This window comes from Otolemur garnettii, unplaced genomic scaffold, assembly GCF_000181295.1.
Source record: "Otolemur garnettii isolate 467f Iridium unplaced genomic scaffold, OtoGar3 scaffold00001, whole genome shotgun sequence".
NCBI lineage: Eukaryota > Metazoa > Chordata > Mammalia > Primates > Galagidae > Otolemur > Otolemur garnettii.
Window position 1 is genome coordinate 47,895,246 of NW_003852396.1, and position 19,375 is coordinate 47,914,620.

General features: G+C 42.1%; 1 protein-coding gene across 2 annotated transcripts; it reads right to left on the minus strand.

The window, feature by feature from the left end:
• Nucleotides 1-2,372: 2,372 nt before the first annotated feature.
• Nucleotides 2,373-18,595, minus strand: E2F8 (E2F transcription factor 8). Of its 2 annotated transcripts, none has more exons than XM_003781172.2 (13): nt 18,379-18,595; nt 17,077-17,197; nt 15,099-15,377; nt 14,562-14,718; nt 12,146-12,460; nt 11,708-11,869; nt 9,860-9,997; nt 8,551-8,754; nt 8,111-8,198; nt 7,323-7,854; nt 4,026-4,158; nt 3,516-3,910; nt 2,373-3,143 (listed from the first exon to the last, which is right to left on the minus strand). In XM_003781172.2, exons 2-13 carry the CDS (start codon nt 17,089-17,091, stop codon nt 2,961-2,963), a joined length of 2,601 nt encoding a protein of 866 aa, XP_003781220.1. In that variant the 5' UTR covers nt 17,092-17,197; nt 18,379-18,595; the 3' UTR covers nt 2,373-2,960. The 2 variants fall into 2 exon arrangements, with proteins under 2 accessions (XP_003781220.1, XP_003781219.1); XM_003781171.2 differs by lacking the exon at nt 18,379-18,595 and adding an exon at nt 17,521-17,925.
• Between the last annotated feature and the right edge of the window lie 780 nt (nt 18,596-19,375).

Here is a 19,375-nt window from a genome sequence, read left to right on the forward strand (position 1 = left end):
ACAAATAACAGGGCAAACTGGCATTAGACAGTTGTGGATACTGGTGGGTTATATGGCTATACTAGTTATCTAGGGCTGCTTGCTTAACTATATTACCATAAACTTGGCACCTTAAAACAACATGCAATTATCATCTCACTGTTTCCTGGTCAGGAGTCCAGGCATGGTGTAGTTAGCTCCTCTGTGTAGGGTCTTACAAGGCTGCAATCAAAGTGGAAGTTGGGGCTGAGGCTCAGCTGGGGAAAGATCTGCTCCAAGTTTACCCAGATTGTTAGCAGAATTCAGCTCCTTGAGGCTATAGGGAGGGCTGAGGATTTTAGTTTCTTGTTGGTTGTAGGCTGTAGGCTGCAGGCTGCCTTCACCTACAGCAGGGTACCTGTGTTCCATGCCATAGTGAGTGTCTGTCATGGCTGTTCTGATTTCTTAAAGGCAGCAGGAGAGGGAAGCTCCAGCAAGACAGGCACCACAATCTTATGTCGTATGATCACATAGTCACATATCCTACCACCTTTACCATATCCTACCCGTTAGAAGCAAGAGGGGAGAGGATTGCACCAGGGTGTGAACACCAGGAGGCGTAGATCAAAGGGCAAATGTGTCAGAGTGGCAGAATTGGATGGGGTAATCCCCAGGGCTGTCTTAAAACCCAACACATCTATTTCTTCACGTGGAGAATTAATGGAAGCAAAACAAAAAGTTGGCTTCTAATCTTTCTAGTTCAGCTACAGAGGAGAGAGATGTAAGGAGCTCCACCTCCTCAGAGCTAGAGTGGCTTTCTGTCCAGAGTTGGTGTTTCCTTTGTAGTTCTGTGCATGCAGTTAAATCTAGTAGCCTCTATAGGATTGTGTATTTTGCTTATTATCTACTATTTGGCGACTCACCTTCTCTTTATGGCATGGAAATGCTTTCTAAATTGATTCATGCATATGTACTCTCTTCCTTAGCTATGTCATAAGCACCTTAAAGGCAGGGAGCATGCCCTCCAAGTAGAATAAAAACTAATACACAAAAGTACTTTGGAGGAAGTAACTCATGTTATTTTCTAGTTGTGTGGAGGAAGAAGGGTCTCTAGGTCAAGGTGAAAACCTTCCTTCTCTTAGCTGTGCTTGGTTGTGCAAACAAAACATGCATATTTGAAAGAGGGATGTTGACCTTACAAATGCTCACATTATCTTGAAACAATATGCGTAGTTCCTAGACTGCCAGGAATGCATCTGGAAGCAGAAGGGTAGTGTACAAAGAGGCCTCACAGACATGGGTTGAGTCCCTGCATACAGTGGCAGTATGACCACCCTGGGCTTCCTGCTCTAACCTCTGTGAACCTCAGTGACCTCATAGACCCAGCTTGTAGAGATAATGAATTTAAAATGTAACAGTATCTGACATATAATAAACATGTAAGAAACTGCTGTTTTCCCATCCCAGAACCTGGACCCTTTGGGTATCCCAGGCATAGGCTTATTGGAAAGTGAGGAATGGAAAAAAGAAGTCACACATACACAGATACAGTATGCCCTAGCAGACTGTGAGGCTGGGACCGCATGGATGTTCCATGCTGGGAAACTCACAGATCTTGAAATTGGTGAAGGGTGCCTCCCTGAATTTCACATTATCAACTATTTTTGTTAAAGGGAGACAAAAATCTCATGTAACCCCATAATATGATTTTTTTTTTTCAGTTTTTTTGGCTGGGGCCGGGTTTGAACCCACCACCTCCGGTATATGGGGCCAGTGCCCTACTCCTTGAGCCACAGGCACCACCCATATATGTTATAATTTTTTAAGACACTGATCCATGAATCAAGGAAGGTTGTTGTCAGTTCATCCCTCAAGGAGGGGTTCTCAGAGAGATACCTTACATTGTACCTAATACATTGTATCTCTTTTCTTTTCTTGGAGCTTGAGGGTTTAGTATGGTAGTTCTCTGAGTTTGGAGGAAATTAGAATCCTTACTGCTGTTTTCCAGTCCCAGGAGCTGGGCCATCCAGAGTGTGGTAAGAGGATGTGCCGCAGGCGCTCTTTGGTGGAGGGCACAGACCCTGGGATAGATTCTGGTCATGTCAGGGCAGAGGAGGAAGAACCCCCAGCTCCAACCCTTTATTCCTAATCTCCCAGGATGCAGTAGGAAGCACCTGGGACTTGGCTGGGTGTCCTTGGCCAAGCAATCGCCTCTCCAAAAACATTTTCACTTCCACGAAAGTAGAGTAATATTGACGGTCAAAAGTGGGGAAGAATGTAGAAACATTCTTTAAATACGCCTATCTAAGGGAACCAGGATATAGTCTCCTTACCAAGAATTTGCTTCTAAGATTAGACAAATTTTAATTTTCTCCCAACAGTGCCTGTAAGGTCCAAATGCAAATGTTAACTTCATTTTAGAAAGGATTTAATTTGAACAACTTATGATTAAAAATACACTTTATAAATAATTTTTCCATAGACTTGATTGAGAATTGTTGCGAACTTTACAAAAAGACATACTGCAACAACAGATGAAAGGAATTACAAAAAATATAGCTATAGCCCTATTTAAAAATACAACATTATACATTACACAGCATTTTCTTTGTGCAAAAAGTTTAAGAGAATGCTGTGTTAGGCACGTCGAACATATATACTCAAAGGGAAGTAAACTTTAATACAGTTACTTTGCATAATATTACAGGCACAGCTGAAATAATGAATCTTCTCCCCCTAGAAGTTAATGTATCTTTGTTCAACATTTTACTTTTATTTTGTAGGACTGAAGGCTAAATTTAGCTTTCTACAAATATATTTTGTGTATATTTGTGTGTGTGTGTAAACAATATGTATGTATGAAAACGAATATATGCTTTGACATTGAGCAAACCCCAACATATGTACAGTATTTTCAGAGAATGTGTTCTCCCAAGCAGTCTGTGTCCATCTTCTCTGTTAAACAACACTTTAGAAAATCAACCTAAGCCAGTATCTGTCAATTAGTGAACATCCTCTGCTGACACTTCTAGTTTGCGCTGTGGGATAAAGAGAGTTCCTAAGGAGGTTTTATTAGCACCATCGAAATCCACACAGGATGAGCTAGTTGACTTGGTGGGTCCACCCGGGGTACGGAAGAAACTTTCGGCCACTAATTGTGACCCTTTGGGTGTCACAGGAACAGGCTGATGGGAAAGAGAGGAATGGAAAAGAGAAGTCAAACACACAAGAGATACATAAATATGCCCCAGTAACCTTGGAGGATAGGACTGGATGGCTGTTCCATGCTGGGAAACACACCTATCTTGAAATTGGTGAGGGAAGCCTGGATGAGTCTTACATTGTCCATTGTTTTTGTTAGAGAGAGACAAAAATCTCATAACCCTCTGGTACTGTTTCTGCTCTATGGAAAGAGGGCAGGTCTTCAATCTTCTCATTTTCCCATCTATTTGCTTTCCAAAGAAGGAAAGCAAAAAGCAAACCTCCTGTGATACACTGTTTGGGACTTTCTAACTCAAAGAAAAATTACATTAAAATTTAAATGGAAACACTCTCACCTGTTTTACCCCCGTCACAGCAACTGATTGCCCATTCAGTTGATTCTGGCCCAGGGCTGGCGAGTCATAATTGGTGGCCCTTCCTTGGTGAGTGCCTGCATTTTCTGTTATGACACTAACAGCCTCTATTCTTGGAGACACAGGAATGATTCCGGCCCCAGGGCTGGCAGACACCTGGACACTGGGGGAGATGAGTCCCAGGTGCTGAAGGGTGAAGTTTACAATGGCTGAGCTTGGGTTCTGGATGGGAACGGGGTGGCTCGCAGCGAGAGCCGGGCTGTTCCCGACTGGTACGGCTGCCATGGAAGTTGGTGAGACCATTAGCTTCAAAGGTGTTACATGAAAAGAGGGAAAATTAACAGCAGTGAGTTCAGATGATGTCACTGGAAGAACACCTGGAAAGAAAAGGTGGGAGATATCTTAAAAGCACAGGTATTTTGTCCAAGAAGTTTAGAGAATTAAGTGAATTTGAGACTATCCATGTTTGAATAGTGTTTTGGGTCTACTCACCTGCGATCGGGGAGCTGTAGATCCTGTGGTTTGGGGAAAGAGCACCTGAGTTTTCTTTACTAGACAAGATGGACTCCGCCCCCAGGGATGAGCAGTGGGTGAGAGGGATTAGGTATCCTGATGGGAGTGAGGTCTAGAAAACAAGGAGGAAGGGCTTATTGTGTACACAAATACAGGAAAAAATATGGCCATGTGTTTCTTCAGGGCAAACATCTCTTGGTTGTTTGTTTCATCAGACCAAATCCCCCAACAGTTGGGGCTGCAGGCATGCCACCCATCCAGCTCCTAGAAATCAATATCCTCTCACCCTTTCCAATGCCTGTCCTGAATAATACAGAACACCTGCTTCTTAAATGCTGCCTAAGGTCTCAGGAAACAGCTAGGAAACAGCACTGAGCCTGCCTACGGGTGGGATTCATCCTGACCCCTGTGATCAGGCTTCTTCCTATGGTGTGGTACTAATTGTCAGAGGAAGCTGAATGCAACTGAACATTGCATATGGCACTAGAGGATTATTATCTGACTGTTCTTGAATTACATAGGATGGTTATTTCCTAAAGAGTATTTGGATGGACCCTGGGTCCCCAGCATACAAATAGGTGTTATTTAATCCACGGTCAAACAATGTTTGGGAAATGCTGAACTGAACAAAGGCAAATGGCGTCTTTATCTGAGAGTTTCCAACAGACCATAAGGATGGCGCACATTATAAACCTCCAAGTGTAGCACACGGCGTGTAGCACTTTCCAGACTATTTGGTAACTATAGTTTTGGTGGGTTATTAGAGAGGACTAATATTCAAAGAAAATATTTTAAGCAGTGCTGATATTTTAAGCCAGGCCCATTTGCCTAGGTACTCTTGATAGCTGCTGCTATCTAGCTACACTGGCAGAGCTGAATAGGTGCAGCAGAGCCCATGTGGTCCACAAAGCCACAAACACTATCTGCCTTTTCTAGAAAGTTTGCTGGTCCCAGGTTTAGAACAAAGGAATTGTGCAAGTATAGATTTTTTTCCTAGTACTGCTCCTCTAGTGAGAACAATCTTAGAATAGGCAAACTAAAGTACACCAGAATGAATGAATTACAAAGAATAAAACTAATTCATGTTAGAGACCCAAGTGTGACTGAGCAAAAGCTTTAGGCAGTAGTTATAATCCAAACGGAAAGGTCCACATGTGGGTTGCAGGTATCTCCTACCACACTTGTTAGATCACTGTACTTGACCAAACAGAAAAAGTCTACAGGGTGGCTGACCTGCCTGGAAGGTCTGCATTAGCCTTACTATGAATGGGACTGGCAAAAGCAACACAGCTCTTGTAAACTAGGGGCCCTTCTTTTATCTTTTCAGACCTTTTTTTTTTTCTCTCCATTGTCAAAACAACAGTTTAATCTAGCTGTTAATAGGTCTTTTGCTTGGGAGCCACAAAGCTTTTAATTTTGTTTCTCAGGTGCCTGGTAACCTCTCAAAATCTTCACTAGTAAGTGCCTTGAAAGCTGCAGAAATAGAGAATTTTCAAGGGGTGGACTTGGGCATTTTACAAAGAGCTGTTCTCTGTCATGTTTATATATAATCATTCTGTGATATAATCATTCAGATTGCTCATTTAACTCTTTCCAGTCTTCAGCGAAGCCTGTAGTACTCTTAATCATAATTGTTTTTCAATTTTCAACAAACTACCTTCATGACGAAAACCTTTTAAACTATAATGCCACTTTCTTTTGTTAAAAAAAAAGTTAGAACTATTAAATTAGTGGAGTGAGTGAAATCTGATGTATTCCGACTCAGTGTCCTTTCTTCTGGCCTGCAGCAGCTCTGCCCCCCATCACATCATCATCAGTTTCACCATTCACTACCTGATGTGTTTATTTGCATACTGTCTCCTCTTCTAGAAGTGGAGATTCTCAGTAAATATTTGATGAACGAATTAATACATTTATCTCTCATGTTCTTTGCTTTACCTAATCCATGCTAAAAAGAAAAGGTCAAAACTTCCTATAAATGAAGTTGGAGAGATGCAAAAAAGGAGGGTACACTGGAACATCTACCCACTAAAAACCTTAATCCTGAATAACTAAGTAGCCAACAGGAGACCGTTATTAAATCATACTTACTGGCCCAAGGCGATTATGGATCCCCCAGAAAATTGAATCAAGCCAAGCCTTGCAATCTCCCCCCTAAGCATGTATATTAAATACAAAATGATACTATGTAGGATAATAGATGTTTTAAATGGTCACCATGAGGCCATCCTCAGGGAAGATTTGACAAATTCTAAAGCTTCCTTAATAACAACAGTAACAGATAATACCCTTCAGCTTATACAGTGTCTTAAAAGGATCAAATCCGTTTATGTATAAAATCCCCTAACTCCACAAAAACTGTAATATGGCCACGGGCCAAGAACTCAGAAGCAATTGCCACCAAAGGCAGGTGCTCATTTAGATTTGATCCAGAGCACAGTGTATTATTTGTAGGTGATCAGGACAATTTGGTGAAATAAATTCTTCATCAATGAGGAAAAATCAGACATAGAAAAGTCAAATAACTTTTGTTAATAGCAGGGGCAAACTAAGAAGTTAACTTCTGCTTCCATCTTTAGTGGTATTTATTTGATACAGTAACATCTTTCAATTCTAATTGTCCTAAGGGAGAAAAATGAGATAAGGCACACAATACCGATTATGTCTGGCATGTGGGTAGGTAGCAAAGAAATATTAGTTCCTGTCTTAACTCACCTCCACCTAGGGAATAAAACCCTCTTGAAACAATACATCAAATATATCTACAATTTGTCAAAATCAGTTTGATTTTTCTATTTACACAAAATGGATATTTGGTTTAAATTTTAGGCAGAAAGTAAAAATGGAGAAAACAATTTATGTTCTAGGCAACTGATGCCAGTTACATGACATCAAACAAACATTAGGTCATGACTCCAAAAAGAAGTTTTAGGAACACTACACATCCATCCAGTTATTTGGGGTTACATCTGCCTTGTAAATTTTTAAGACTTTTGCGACAGGTGTTTGTGTTGCAGAATGTGATGGAGAAATGGACTTAAGGACAACCACCCATGGTGCTTTAAAAAGGGAGCAAATAATCCCTTCCTCCAAAGGTTAAAAATGTCCCTGCCGTCATCCCAGTCAGGGGATTAGCTGTCTAGGCCCTTGTTTAGATGGGATGTGAAGGAACCATTCCTTATCTTCTGAAAGAGTTCTCTTTGCTCTGGGATAAATTTCCCAAGCCACCAAATTCTCCTTTAATTGACCAGGGAATTTGCAAAGCTTTTTACTTACTGCGGAGACATTTTCAAGTCCTTTTAAATCCTCTTTGAATTTCTTTTGGAAGCCACTGTCTTCAAGTATGCTTGCCCTCTTCGAGCCTCTTTCTCCAGCTGGCTCCCTGTTTCGGTTCTTTGTACTTTGTTTCTCTGGGGCTGGCAGCAAGCTTCCAAGCCTGGTGGAGGCACTGCACTTTGTGGCACCACTGGCTGCCTTCTCAGTGGTGGCATCTGTGGAGTCTTTTGATCCAGTAGCTTTAGAAGAGTGAGTGGGGCAGACAGTTGGGCTCAGGCCTTGGGGTGGTGTCATGGTTTGGGCTTGGGCAGGCTGCAGGTAGATGGCATAGGATGGGCCCGAAGTGGCCGGAGGTAGGATCACAGGCACTGCTGATGACAATGGGCTGGGGATCAGTGGAACCATCCCCAGGGGCTGGATTAGGGATGGTGCTGTCAGGTCCAGTTCAGCACTCCCTGGGGTATCCAGAGGGGCTACTGGTTTACAGTGCCCAGATCTTGCCAGCTGTACTTTCACTTTCTTTCTGGGTTCACTAAAAGACAATATTTAAAATATGACACAATGGAAACATATTTTCTCTGAAATGTTCTACCACTTGAAGCCTCAGATTGAAGTCACGTTTTTTTTATGAAACTAGCAGATAGTTTCTGTAATGACTGAGTATGAGATATAGAAAAGATTCTCTCTCCTATTTCTAGGGCTAGTGCCTATTCCTACATGAAATAAGTAATCCTAACAGTTCAATGTGAAAGTAATTCATCCTGTTGTAAAGAGTGCTGCCAACCTACCTGGATTGCTCTTCTAATTGCATTTTGCAAATAGCTGCGAGCTGAGCCATTTTACTCGGGAAGGGTGCAGGATTCTGAGAACTCTCAGCTGGTGAAACAGAAACAGAGAGGCATTGGTCAAAGCTAAAGAAGACATGGTCACACTGAGGAAACTCCATTAGAATCAAAAGGACAGAAAACATATATGTCTCTTTAAAACTGCACAGCAAATCAACACTAAGCCCCACAAGTGACTTTTTATCCTTTAATTCATACAAAAGTTGGGCTTCAAGAAGGTTGGGGTATATGGATATTGAAACAATTTTCTGCCAAAATTGCAGAAAATCAAGGGATTCTAACATTTTTTAGGGATCAAAATTGTAGGGATCAAGTAAGCTAAAAAAATAAGATAAAAGTAAATTCTTTCCAGCAGAGCCCTCCTGATATTATTGAAAACATACCTTTGTTGGTCTTGACAGGGCTACTGGGAGCAGAATTTATCTTCCTCCGATCACTTTCTATACTCTTTACCAGTTTGATAAGAGATGGGTGTCGAGTAAAGTTTGGTTTCCCACGTGTGGAAAAGAGGTTTTTGGCACAGTTCTCTTTTGAAGATCGCTTCACCTCTAACTCAGAGGTAGTAAAAGGAATGACTGGGTTGGAGTCTGAAACAGAAAAGGCGTGTGCAATTAAAATACAGGCAGTTCAGCTTCCTTTCAGAATATGAAATCAAAATGTAGTTCTAAAACAATTTTACAAATAAAAGTGGCATCAGCTATGTGCCAGATGCTGTTCTAAGGGCTCTGCCTACAAAACCTGTTTATCTTATTAAATGAATTCTAGGACATGAGACTTCCTACTTTAACATTTCTGAAACCATACCACATATTACAACCTGTAGTGTGCGAGAGAGTAGTTACTAGTGATTTTTCTTTCTTAGTGCATCTTATGATAAGGGAAATCTTAGATCTGATGAAATAGGGTGATCCTCCCAGCAATTCCTTGGGATAAGTCCTGCTCAGGAAATGCCCCCGCCCCCCGCCTCCGTGAGAGATGAGAGCTCTGACTCAAGGGACATTAACCCACTGACGCTGGGTCTCTCAGTTAGAAACATGTGGCTCTGGAATACAATGAACCTGCTCAGTAGAGCCCCAGAGCCTTCACTCCAAATTCCTGCACCAAAAGGCTTCTTTCTGAGATTATGCCAAAATCACAATAAATCACTATTGTTCATCCCAGTTCACAGGTGAGGAAACTGAGCCACAGAAGTCACTTGCCCAAAGACACACAGCTAATGAGCAGCAGAGCTGGGACTGGAACCCTCTGTCTGCTTGGCCCACGTTCTTGCCATTTTCTAATGTTTCTGGGGCAGGGTGTGGAGGGTCTTCAGTGGGATGAAAAATGTCAGAATCACAGTTGAGAAGAGGTCTATAAAGACTCAACTTGATACTAGAACAAACTCATTTCACATTCTCAATGTGCACAAATTCTGGTGTGGTCACTGAGCAGCGTAACAATTTCTCAAATCTTTTCATATACACATTTTATTTCCTGGACACAAATTGGGAGGTTGTTATGAACCTTGGGTTGCTGAGAGAGCCAGAGGCAAACTTTCTATATTGGCACTCATCTTTAATTATCTTTTCAGCTTATATATGTCCTTTCTACATGGAGGTGGTGGGTAGGATAGGGAAGGGAGAAAATCTCCAAATGTGCATTCTTTCAAAATAATGAAGCAAAGAAAGAAAAGAAAAGAAAAGAAATACATACCACTGGTATTTGGACTGATTTCTGGGCCTGTCCATTTAAAAGCTGGTTTTCGGCCTCTTTCCTCTGTAACATGAACTTTCTTGATAAGCTCCAGGCTACTCAGAACATTAGCTATATCATATAACCTCCTAATTTTTGCTAGGAGAAAAAAGTATATATATATATATATATCACTTAATGCAATAATGAAAGATCAAAGGATTTTGCTTCAGAAGAAAGGACTTCATATTCTAAGAGCTGTCTTAACCATCGATGTGAAGCAGAGAAACATGTGACTCCTTTAAGTCCCTCTAGTGATACTGCTTTAATTAGGACTAAAAAAAGTTTTAAATATTTAAAAGGCTCAGTTACTGCTGGCCCTGAATTTTAAAATGACAACAGCACATACTGAAAAAGAAAAATGACTTGATGAGATCATCTGATCTGAAATTATGTTACAAATGTCTTATAGGAAGTCACTATTCCTGGGAATCTTCTAATGAGGCGTCAGAAGCATTTTATGAACAGATAAAATAAAATTCACAAATATATTGCTTTTCTCCTTGAAATGGCTTATAACAAGATTTATTTAGTATCACAGCATGGAAAATTCTGCAGCCCATCAAAATTTGTAATCTTTTATATTGTCTATGTAATATGCAAAACATAGATTTATTAATTCTGCAAAGCTTGCATATCTTAAAAAGTTTTGTTATAAAAAGTCTGTTTCTACTTTCATCTTAATAGTACAAAATTACAAATTGAGTTCCCCTTTTCATAGCTGTGCTATGAAAGGTTCTGAATTCCCTGGGGATTGAGCAAATTACACATTTGTGGTTCCAGGAAGAGTTTCCAAGGCTGTGACTAATCAGTGAACCAGAGAGCTAAAAACTGGTGACTCAGAAAAAGCAGGAACCCATTAGTAGTATCAGGGCGTGTTTTCTGAGATTGCAGATCTCCCAAGCCAATTGCCAGCATTACTGCCTTTACTCTTGACTTCATTCTGTCTTCATAAAGAAATACACTAACAATACACTAACAACCTGAGGATGTCGGAATATACTTCCATGGAACTAAGTACAGCTTAAGAGCATGGGAAGGAGTCTCTGTGTGATAGTTACCAAGTATTCCCCACAACCCCTGCGGTCACTTGGGGTAGCTCTTCCTCACCATGTATCTGGGTCCTATAGGTCGCCCCTGTTTGGGCTAAATCCCAGCAAAGCTCCCTCCCCATCTGCTGAGTACTTCTCTCCAACATTCTTTCCATAAAGTCTGGTATAGTGGTGAAAGCTGGGCTCCGTCTTAGAAACTCAGACTGCACTTCCAACTGAGAGCAGATAATCTGTCTGAAACCATTCAAAATGGCAGACCACAGTCTGCCTACGACTCAAAAGGGCAGGACGCTGGCCCCATATGCTGGAGGTGGTGGGTTCAAACCCAGCCCTGGCCAGAAACTGCCAAAATGGCAGACCAATTGTGCTGCAGGTCGCTTTAAGGGACAACTTTATATTATTTATATTCTTATATTCAGCATCAGGGGAAAGAATAGAGACCTAGGTCTAGTTCCAATTTATAGTTTTCTCCTTAGACCTCAGACAATACAGACTCTACTAGTGTTAAATGACAACAATGTTACCACGTAAAATGAAGCCAAAGTGTCAGACAAGTAAGAGTAGTTATGCATATCTTCAAACCCCAGGAATTAGCTAAGGCAGTGTTATTGTGGCTTCTAGGGAGAAGTAAAGACATAAAAACATACTAAAAGAAGATCTGTTTTTGCACCCAATATACTATTTGGAAGCTAGTTTATAACTGAGACTGTATTGTTTAAGAATAGGTCCAAAATTCCATGGCAGTCATGACACTTACTTTTAAACTTGCTTTTATCCAAATCTTCCACATGGTCTTCCCCAATTAAAATCTTGGCAGCAATTTCTAGGCTTACTATCTGAGGCGTTGACACCAAAAACAGCATCACAAATTTCTGGCTCATTACTCTTAAAGACTTGTCTTTGCGGCTGTTTACAGAAGCTTTGGAAAAGGATGAGGATTAGAGAATTAAAATTCATGAAGGGACAAGTGACTTCTAAAGTAACAAGGCTAAAAATACCACCACCTGATCATACAGCTGACAACTGTAGCATTTTAACATTAAAGGCAACAGTAGCTTTAGAGCAGTGTTCTCCAGCTGCCCTTTCTTTTAGAGTCAGGAGAAATGCCACGTAGCCTGGGCTTTTCAGGTAAGTACCATGAGCTAAGTGAGTGTCACTGGAGCTCCAGCTGGGGCTTGTCCATACTGTCTCTCACCTGCCCGAAATTCCACTCCAGGGAGCTCCACAAAACACATGTCTGGGTGTCCATTTTGGCCAGTGTTTGATTTGATGATATGATCCTCTATACTGTAACTCTTAATAAAGTCAAATTCCTGTTCATATTCTTTCTTTTTGATCATCATAATCTGCTCGGCGTACTTATTCTCCTCCCCGACACTCTTCAAAGTACCGAGGGTCTTGTTGAGATTATGTCGCCCATGCCAGGTGTACCTGTTTTTGGCGAGGCGGCTCACCATGTGTAAACTCTCTAGGACGTTCACGATATCGTAAATACGTCGACGCTCAACATCTATAAAGGTACAATTGCATGTTACTAGGGTTGGGTTTTTGTAATGTGTTTAGAATCGAATAACTTTTTCTTTTCCTCAACAGTTTATTAGTCAGTAGCTTCCGGACAATTTAAGTCTATATGCTCAACAATGTAAAAGTAAGAAAGACATGTGCCTGCTCTCTCAAAGGGTATGAACAAATTACTACAGAATTGAAAGGCAACATTTATTGAGGCCTAACATGTGCCATGTAGCTTTAGGAAATTTTTATCCTAAAGTTGTGAGGTAAAGTATTATTATCTGTACTTTAGTGATGAGGAAATAGAGGCCCAGGCCAGCTAAGAGGAACATGCCAGGAACAGAGACAGTAAGTAGCAAAACCAGGTCTTTAATACTCTAAATCACAGGGCGGTGCCTGTGCCTGAAGGAGTAGGGCACCTGCCCCATATACCAGAGGGGGCGGGTTCAAACTCAGCCCTGGCCAAAAACTGTAAAAAAAAAAAACCAACCTCTAAATCCCACACTAAATTTCCAGCACATTTCTTATATTACCCTTCCAACAAACATGCCCATGTCTATAGTATTCATATGACAGGTACCAAGTGCTAAAACTGCACAAAGTACAAAAACTGTGATGAAGTTTTTAAAACCCTCATTAAAAAATAAAAACAAAATATCCCTTTGGGGATCTGATTTTTGCTTACTTTGTAGCTACCATTGACAATGTGATATCAGTGATTCTGTGACTCTCATCAATTATTTAAATTGGGTTTTCAATATTCTGCAATATTAGAATTCTCTTTGTTCAAGAAATTGACTGTTGATGTTGATTTAAATTCAAATATTTGATGAAATCCAGCCTTCCCGGAAAAGTGCTATAAGATATAAAACACTATTTGAAGAAGGGTGCTCCCTACTGGCCTCTCACTGTTCCTGGAAGTTGTCCATATGCTCTTATGGGGGGCCTTTTGTATGGGGCTGTTCCTTCTGCTTGGAACCTTTTCCCTTTCCCCTATCCTCATAGCACTCTGCCTTGCTTCATTCAAGTGCTTGCTCAGATGTCACCTTCTCAACAAGGCCTGACATGACTTGAGCACTTCATTTAAAATAGTAAACCACCTCTCCAGCGCTCCTAACTCTTTCACTCTAGTCTACATTTTCTTATTCCCACAGTATGTGTTACCTTACAACATATGTTATCACTACTTATTACATCCTTTACTCAGTACTGGCTGCCCCAGGAGAGAAGACATGGTACCCTTTTTGTTCACTGATGTATTTTAAGCTCCTAAAACATTGCCTAGCACACAGTAGGTGATAAATAATAGATACCTGTTGAATTAATGGGTACTACTTCCTACCTAGCTACAATTCAGTATTTGTGAAAAGAAGATAAATCTTAATGGCATGTTCTTAAAATGTGAAATAAAGCTGATATTCAGGCACATGTATTTGAAAAGTAAAACTTTTCTTCAAAGGGTGATTTCTATGTATTAAAACAGATTATCCTACATAGCACATCTCTTCACAGTTTTAGATTAGGATATTTGCATAACTCTAAAGGTACCCAAATTTGCCACGAATCTCTTTTTCAGTATAAGGAGATCTGGGTCTATGAACAGAGGTGTCAAATACGGCAGGAAGAACATGATGACTTTTGCCCAATACAAAATGCTCAGAAGACCCACTAGTCCTCAGAATAGTGCTAAGTAGCTGGGAGCACGCAAATCCTGTTCCCACTCACAGAAGCTGATGCTCGATGTCAGCTAGGAAAATACCTCAGCAGCCTGTGATTCAAGGAAGGTGTCAAAAGTTCACAGTTGTAGTTGTTTGTGAAACAATTCATAAAACAAAGTTGCTTTTCCTTAAGTTTCAGAGACAACCTACAGTCAGAAACAACCTCCACTGTGATACTTTTTTTTTCTGCCTCCGAGATTCAATGAAATTAGAAACTATTTGCCTTTATTCTTAAACTAACAGGACTTTAGAGATTTATGATGTCCATGTAGTCTTATTTGTGTCATTTGCAAACACTAAGTACATGAGTGTGGGTTTGAGGAGTTAAGTCCATAAAGTCACTTTAATCATTAACCGTTTCAGCATGGCTCTTTGCATACTTACTCAGTTCCTCCGCCACTTCATCAAGACAGATGTCATTATTCACAGCAGGATTAGGGTACTTGGGATAGCGTGCTAAAAACTTATGGCATAACAATCCTAAACTTTTCTCTTTTCGACTTGGTTGAGATTTTTCATATTCATCTCCAGAAAAGTGTTCCTACAAAGGAAAAGGTAAACAAGGTCTTACTCTGAAATAAAGTTTGACAGATTTATTAGGGGCATCTGTGCTTGCTGACTAACACCACTTACCCACATGCTTAGCTTCAACAGCTGCAAAGATTGGGGGCAAAAAATAGGGGCAAGAGGAGAACTAGTATAAACTGCTTGGAGAACGTGAAAGGGGAAGCCTAAAATGAAAATATCTATAAGGTCCAGAATGCCCAGTGCTAAATTTGATGGGGTTCAAACCTTCCTGGTGCTCTTAAAGAGATTAATAATAGCTCTGGAGTGGTGATGCTTAAAACTGCTGGCACTTCTGCAGAGGCTGAATCCCCCCAACAAATTTCCTAGTCTCTACCCAGTCCTCTGAAAACCTACATGTAAACAGTCTTTGGCCTCAGGTAATCCACTTCTGTTGTCAAACAATCCCCTTTTCTGATCCCTGCTGCGGATCTCAGGGCTCACAGCACTGATGAGCATTTTCAGGTTGGCTGTTGGTGTCCACGGCTCCCCCTGGGAGACCTCCTTGGGCTTGGTGGGTGTAGTTAGAGGGCCAAAGGCAGGCTGAATCTCTGCCAACATTACATTTGTTGTGGTGGATTCTTTCAGAGGTGTTTTCATTAGTCCCCTTTTATGTGGCTCAAAAAAGAGATTTTCCTGGTTTTAAAAGAAAAGCAAATAATTAAATCCATGGTAAAACAGGATCAGGTAGCTTTTCACTCTAGAAATTGTACAATGCATAGAATATTGCTGAAGGCAAAATTGCTTAATGAGATTTGATGAGTTGATAAAGTTAATAATTGTATTGAAATGATCACCTTTTGTCCATACTAATAGTTAAATTTTCTATTTTTAATTTTGCAACAAAGCATGGACTTAAATGTTTCATCTTGTTTCAGGAATTTTTCAAAAGACAACTTTAATTAGGACCTACAATATTTAACTCTTATTTGAAATGATTTTAGAGCTAGAGAAAAGTTGCAAAGATAGTAGAGAGTTCCCATATGCCCTTCACTCAGCTTCCTCCAATAGGACTGATAATTTTAAGTGATCCAAACTGCTAGAAGCAACTTTTATTCATCACACTGTCATAAATAAAGGCCTTCTGGGCAGAAACTATTATCCACCTAGTATAATGGCTGCATGCAGTCGGTGCTTAATAAAACACCACTGAAGAGTCAGAGAACCAAGAGTGAGGGCTAGCATGTGATCAGACCTACCAGGAAAATCCTGAGTGCCCAAGAGCAGGACTTCTGACTAGAAAAGCCTACTCTTTGAATAACTACACCTCACTTTACAGATGGAGAAAATGGGGCCCAGAGAAGTAGCATTAGCTACCCACGGTCATAAAACTAGATCCTGGCAGAAATGGGACCGCCACCAAAACAAAAAAGCAAATTAACAGCAGTTCATAAATAAGACTAATGAAGACTTCTTTTCACTTTTAGACACCTGGGACTCCACACATTACTCTATCTGTATCTATTTTAAAGAAAATACTTGTAATGGCACCAAGGAAAAGATTAGAGAGACTCACTAACTTTAGGAACATGGATTAAAAAGATGATTTTACATGTCTGTGACTACATGTATTTATCAAGTGCTTTTTCCATTTGTGTGTTTGTGGAATCCTGTATTCCTAATTCTCAGATGAGGACACACAGGCTGAGGGATGAAACAGGACTAAAACCCAGATATTCTCACTCCCTCCAAGTATGGTGCTCATATATAGAAGTCAGTGTAATCGACCCAATGGGAGATCCTTGACAGCATGTGCATTTAAGAGGTGCTGATTCAAGAATGGGGTTTTCCTAATGGATGCTGTCCTTTGCCATAGGTGATCAGGAACAATAGTAATTCTTCCTTGACTAATATCTTTAACTATTAGAAAATTTGCATACAAGCTTTTAAAAAATATCTAATAGTTGGACACCCCCCAAAGATAATTCTTTTGTAATTTTATGAAATATTTAGCTCATAAACAGCATGTTGAGGCTCCCATAAGCTTAAAAAAAGTTTACAATTTTTAAAATTAAAAAGAAATCCAATCTTAGAGCATGTTAAATACATTTCAGGATACCAATTGTTCAATAATTCTCAGAAATGTTGTAATATAACTAACCAATTTCATTATTCTTAAAAATACATTTTCTGTTTATGTTTCTAAGACTCCCACAAAATCATTAAGAACTAGAAAGATTACTTTAACCTTTCCCCTCTTCAAAAATTAAAATTTCCTTCTTTCTAGGTTTTTACAGGGGCTAAGCAAAAGGGATGTGACATTAATAAGATATATTAGATAATGAAAAATTACGGAGTTTAAACTGCAATAATGAACATTGAATTTAAAAAGTACCTTTTCATTCTCCATTCTGTAACTTTCTCATACATTTAGAGTTTAAAAACGAAAAATCTGGAGTTCCTTCTCAAATCTCACTGGGTCCGAGCAGTCCAACGCTATTAAAAATTTTAATATCCTTAAGAAAAAAGGAAATCGAAAAGTTTAAAAGAGAAATAAGAACCCAGAGATCCTCTGTTGAAAATTCCTTCAGGTACACAGCAGGCCACAAAAACAAAGATTAATGAAGAATGACAAATTAGATTTACATTTTATTCCGAAGCAGAGACAGCCTCACTCGGCAGAGAACTCCAACAAATGTCGGTAAATCCTTCAGCAAACGAATCCGCTGTCAAGAGACTTCAGGTAACCCACAGAATTTCCAGTGACAGTCCTCTCTCATCTTTAGAAAAGGCGGGCCATTCTCCGATCCCGCCAAATAGATCGTAATTAAGAACCCACCTGTTCACAGATGAGGGTTCCGGACTGAGCACATGAGCCCAGGTGCAGGCTGAGCACACGCGACCCCCAGTATCTGGATACAACTCTGTATCCACATTCCTGAATTTCGCCCCTTACACACACGTGCACAGGCTTAACATTAAAGTCTTAGGAAGTTGCTTGCTATGAAATTTCCAAAGTCAGTCACTAAAAACTCTTACTGCTGAGCATTTAAAGGGTGCCTTATGATTGAGACTGTTTTTAAAAAAAAAAAAAAACTTTCTTAAGGATGCAAAGTTCCAGGTACTTGCTATTCGGGTGGTCGGCTCACCCTACGATGTTGGACTCCACCATGGAAGGCTGCATTTGTTCTACAAGGCAACCAGGTACTGTCCCCTGCCGCCACCCGCTCAGCGCTCTACCCCCTCCTCCCGGCCAACTGCCCCTCCCCCATGCCCGGTCCGCCCACCGCCCGCCCTGCAGTTCCTGGACAGCATCTTTGCGGTTTCCAGGACAACGATTCCTGACCAATCAGAGAGCTGGTCACCGGCCTGCGATTGGCTGATGGAGCTAAGGGCGTGGCCGGACCTTCCGCCTTCGATTTAAAAATTTGGCGCGGAAAGCCGGACCATGGCCGGCACCACCCCTCAGCTGCGCGGGGCTTGAGCGCGGGCAAACCCGCGCCCGGAACCACGGCATCCCCGCCCCTCCCCCTCGCTCGCCCCCGCCCCTCTGCGCGGGAGCTCGGCTCCTCCTTCTACGGCCCCCGGCGGAGCGGGAGGCGGGAAACGGCCGCCGCCGCCGCCGCCGCGGCCTCCTCCAGAGCCAGCTCCCGGTGCTGTGCCGGCCTGGCGCCGTGTCCCTTTGCGTCCCACTGACCTGTCAGTCCACCTCACGATTGGAACCGGTGGGGTCTGAGGGGTGACTCCTCGGCACTCCTTTCCGGCGGAGGCCCGGGTGTCCGCGTGTCGAGCAGTCAGTCTGTCTTTCAGCCGCGCCGAGGTGGGTGCCGGAGGGAAACGCCCGGGCCGGGACTGGTGGGCCGGCGGGCGGCAGAGGAAGCGTGACCGTCCAGGAGCAGTCAAGCCCCCGATTTGAAATTAACCCGCTCCCGGCGCGAGCCGATCCCGCGGGCGGGGAGGGCCGCTCCCCTCCCCCACGCCCGCTTTTCCCGGCCCCGGACCTCGCGCGCCAATCCGAGCCTCCCGACACCGGCCGCCGGCGAATCAGCGTGCTGGCGCCGCCCTCCGGTCCCGCCTTCACAGCCGAGTTGAGGGAAAAGTTCAGCAACTTTTTTAACTTTTTTTTTTTTGCATGCACCCCCTCCTCTTCCTCAAAGTTGGGGAATAAAATTTGGCCCGCCCTGCGCTCGCCGGCCGGGACGCGGGCGCCCTGCGCTCCTCATCTTGGGGCTGTCTCACCTCCTGCCCAGCCCCAGGTCTGCTCACCTGTGCTGGGATCCCAGCTGGCACTGTTGTCCCTTCCATCCCTGGCATGCATTGTTGAACTACCCATCATCTGCTCATGGCTTTCAGAAATTGGTGTGAGGAAGGAGAGGACTGGTTGCTGGTGCTCAAACTCGCACCGAACTATGGGCGCGGGGCCTTGGCTGGTGGGTGAGAACTCAGGTGTAGAAGGGATGAAGTTGAAAACCCGCCAAGTCTGTGCCAGGTGTCTCTCTCCTTTCGTGGTCTCTCCCCGGCTCCTCCCTGATATGTTCTCTTTTCCCTCTTTTCCTGTCTCCGATCCGCGGGCAGCTTCAGCCTAGTAGTAAAATACTGTAGAGTCCTTAGGGTAATAGCAGGGTTGAGAAACACTAATCCAACGTGATTACTTGCTGCTCGGGAGCGGCAGGGCTGCCTTGCATGTGCTTGGA

What these genes read in the sequence shown, in the direction of transcription:
- E2F8 (XM_003781172.2), bottom strand. An exon ending in AGGCCAAAGACTGTTTACAT is followed by an intron (nt 14,719 to 15,098) that starts GTAGGTTTTCAG and finishes TTTCCTTTGTAG; the next exon opens with GAACACTTTTCTGGAGATGA. An exon ending in GACTTGAAAATGTCTCCGCA is followed by an intron (nt 4,159 to 7,322) that starts GTAAGTAAAAAG and finishes CTTGTTTTCTAG; the next exon opens with ACCTCACTCCCATCAGGATA.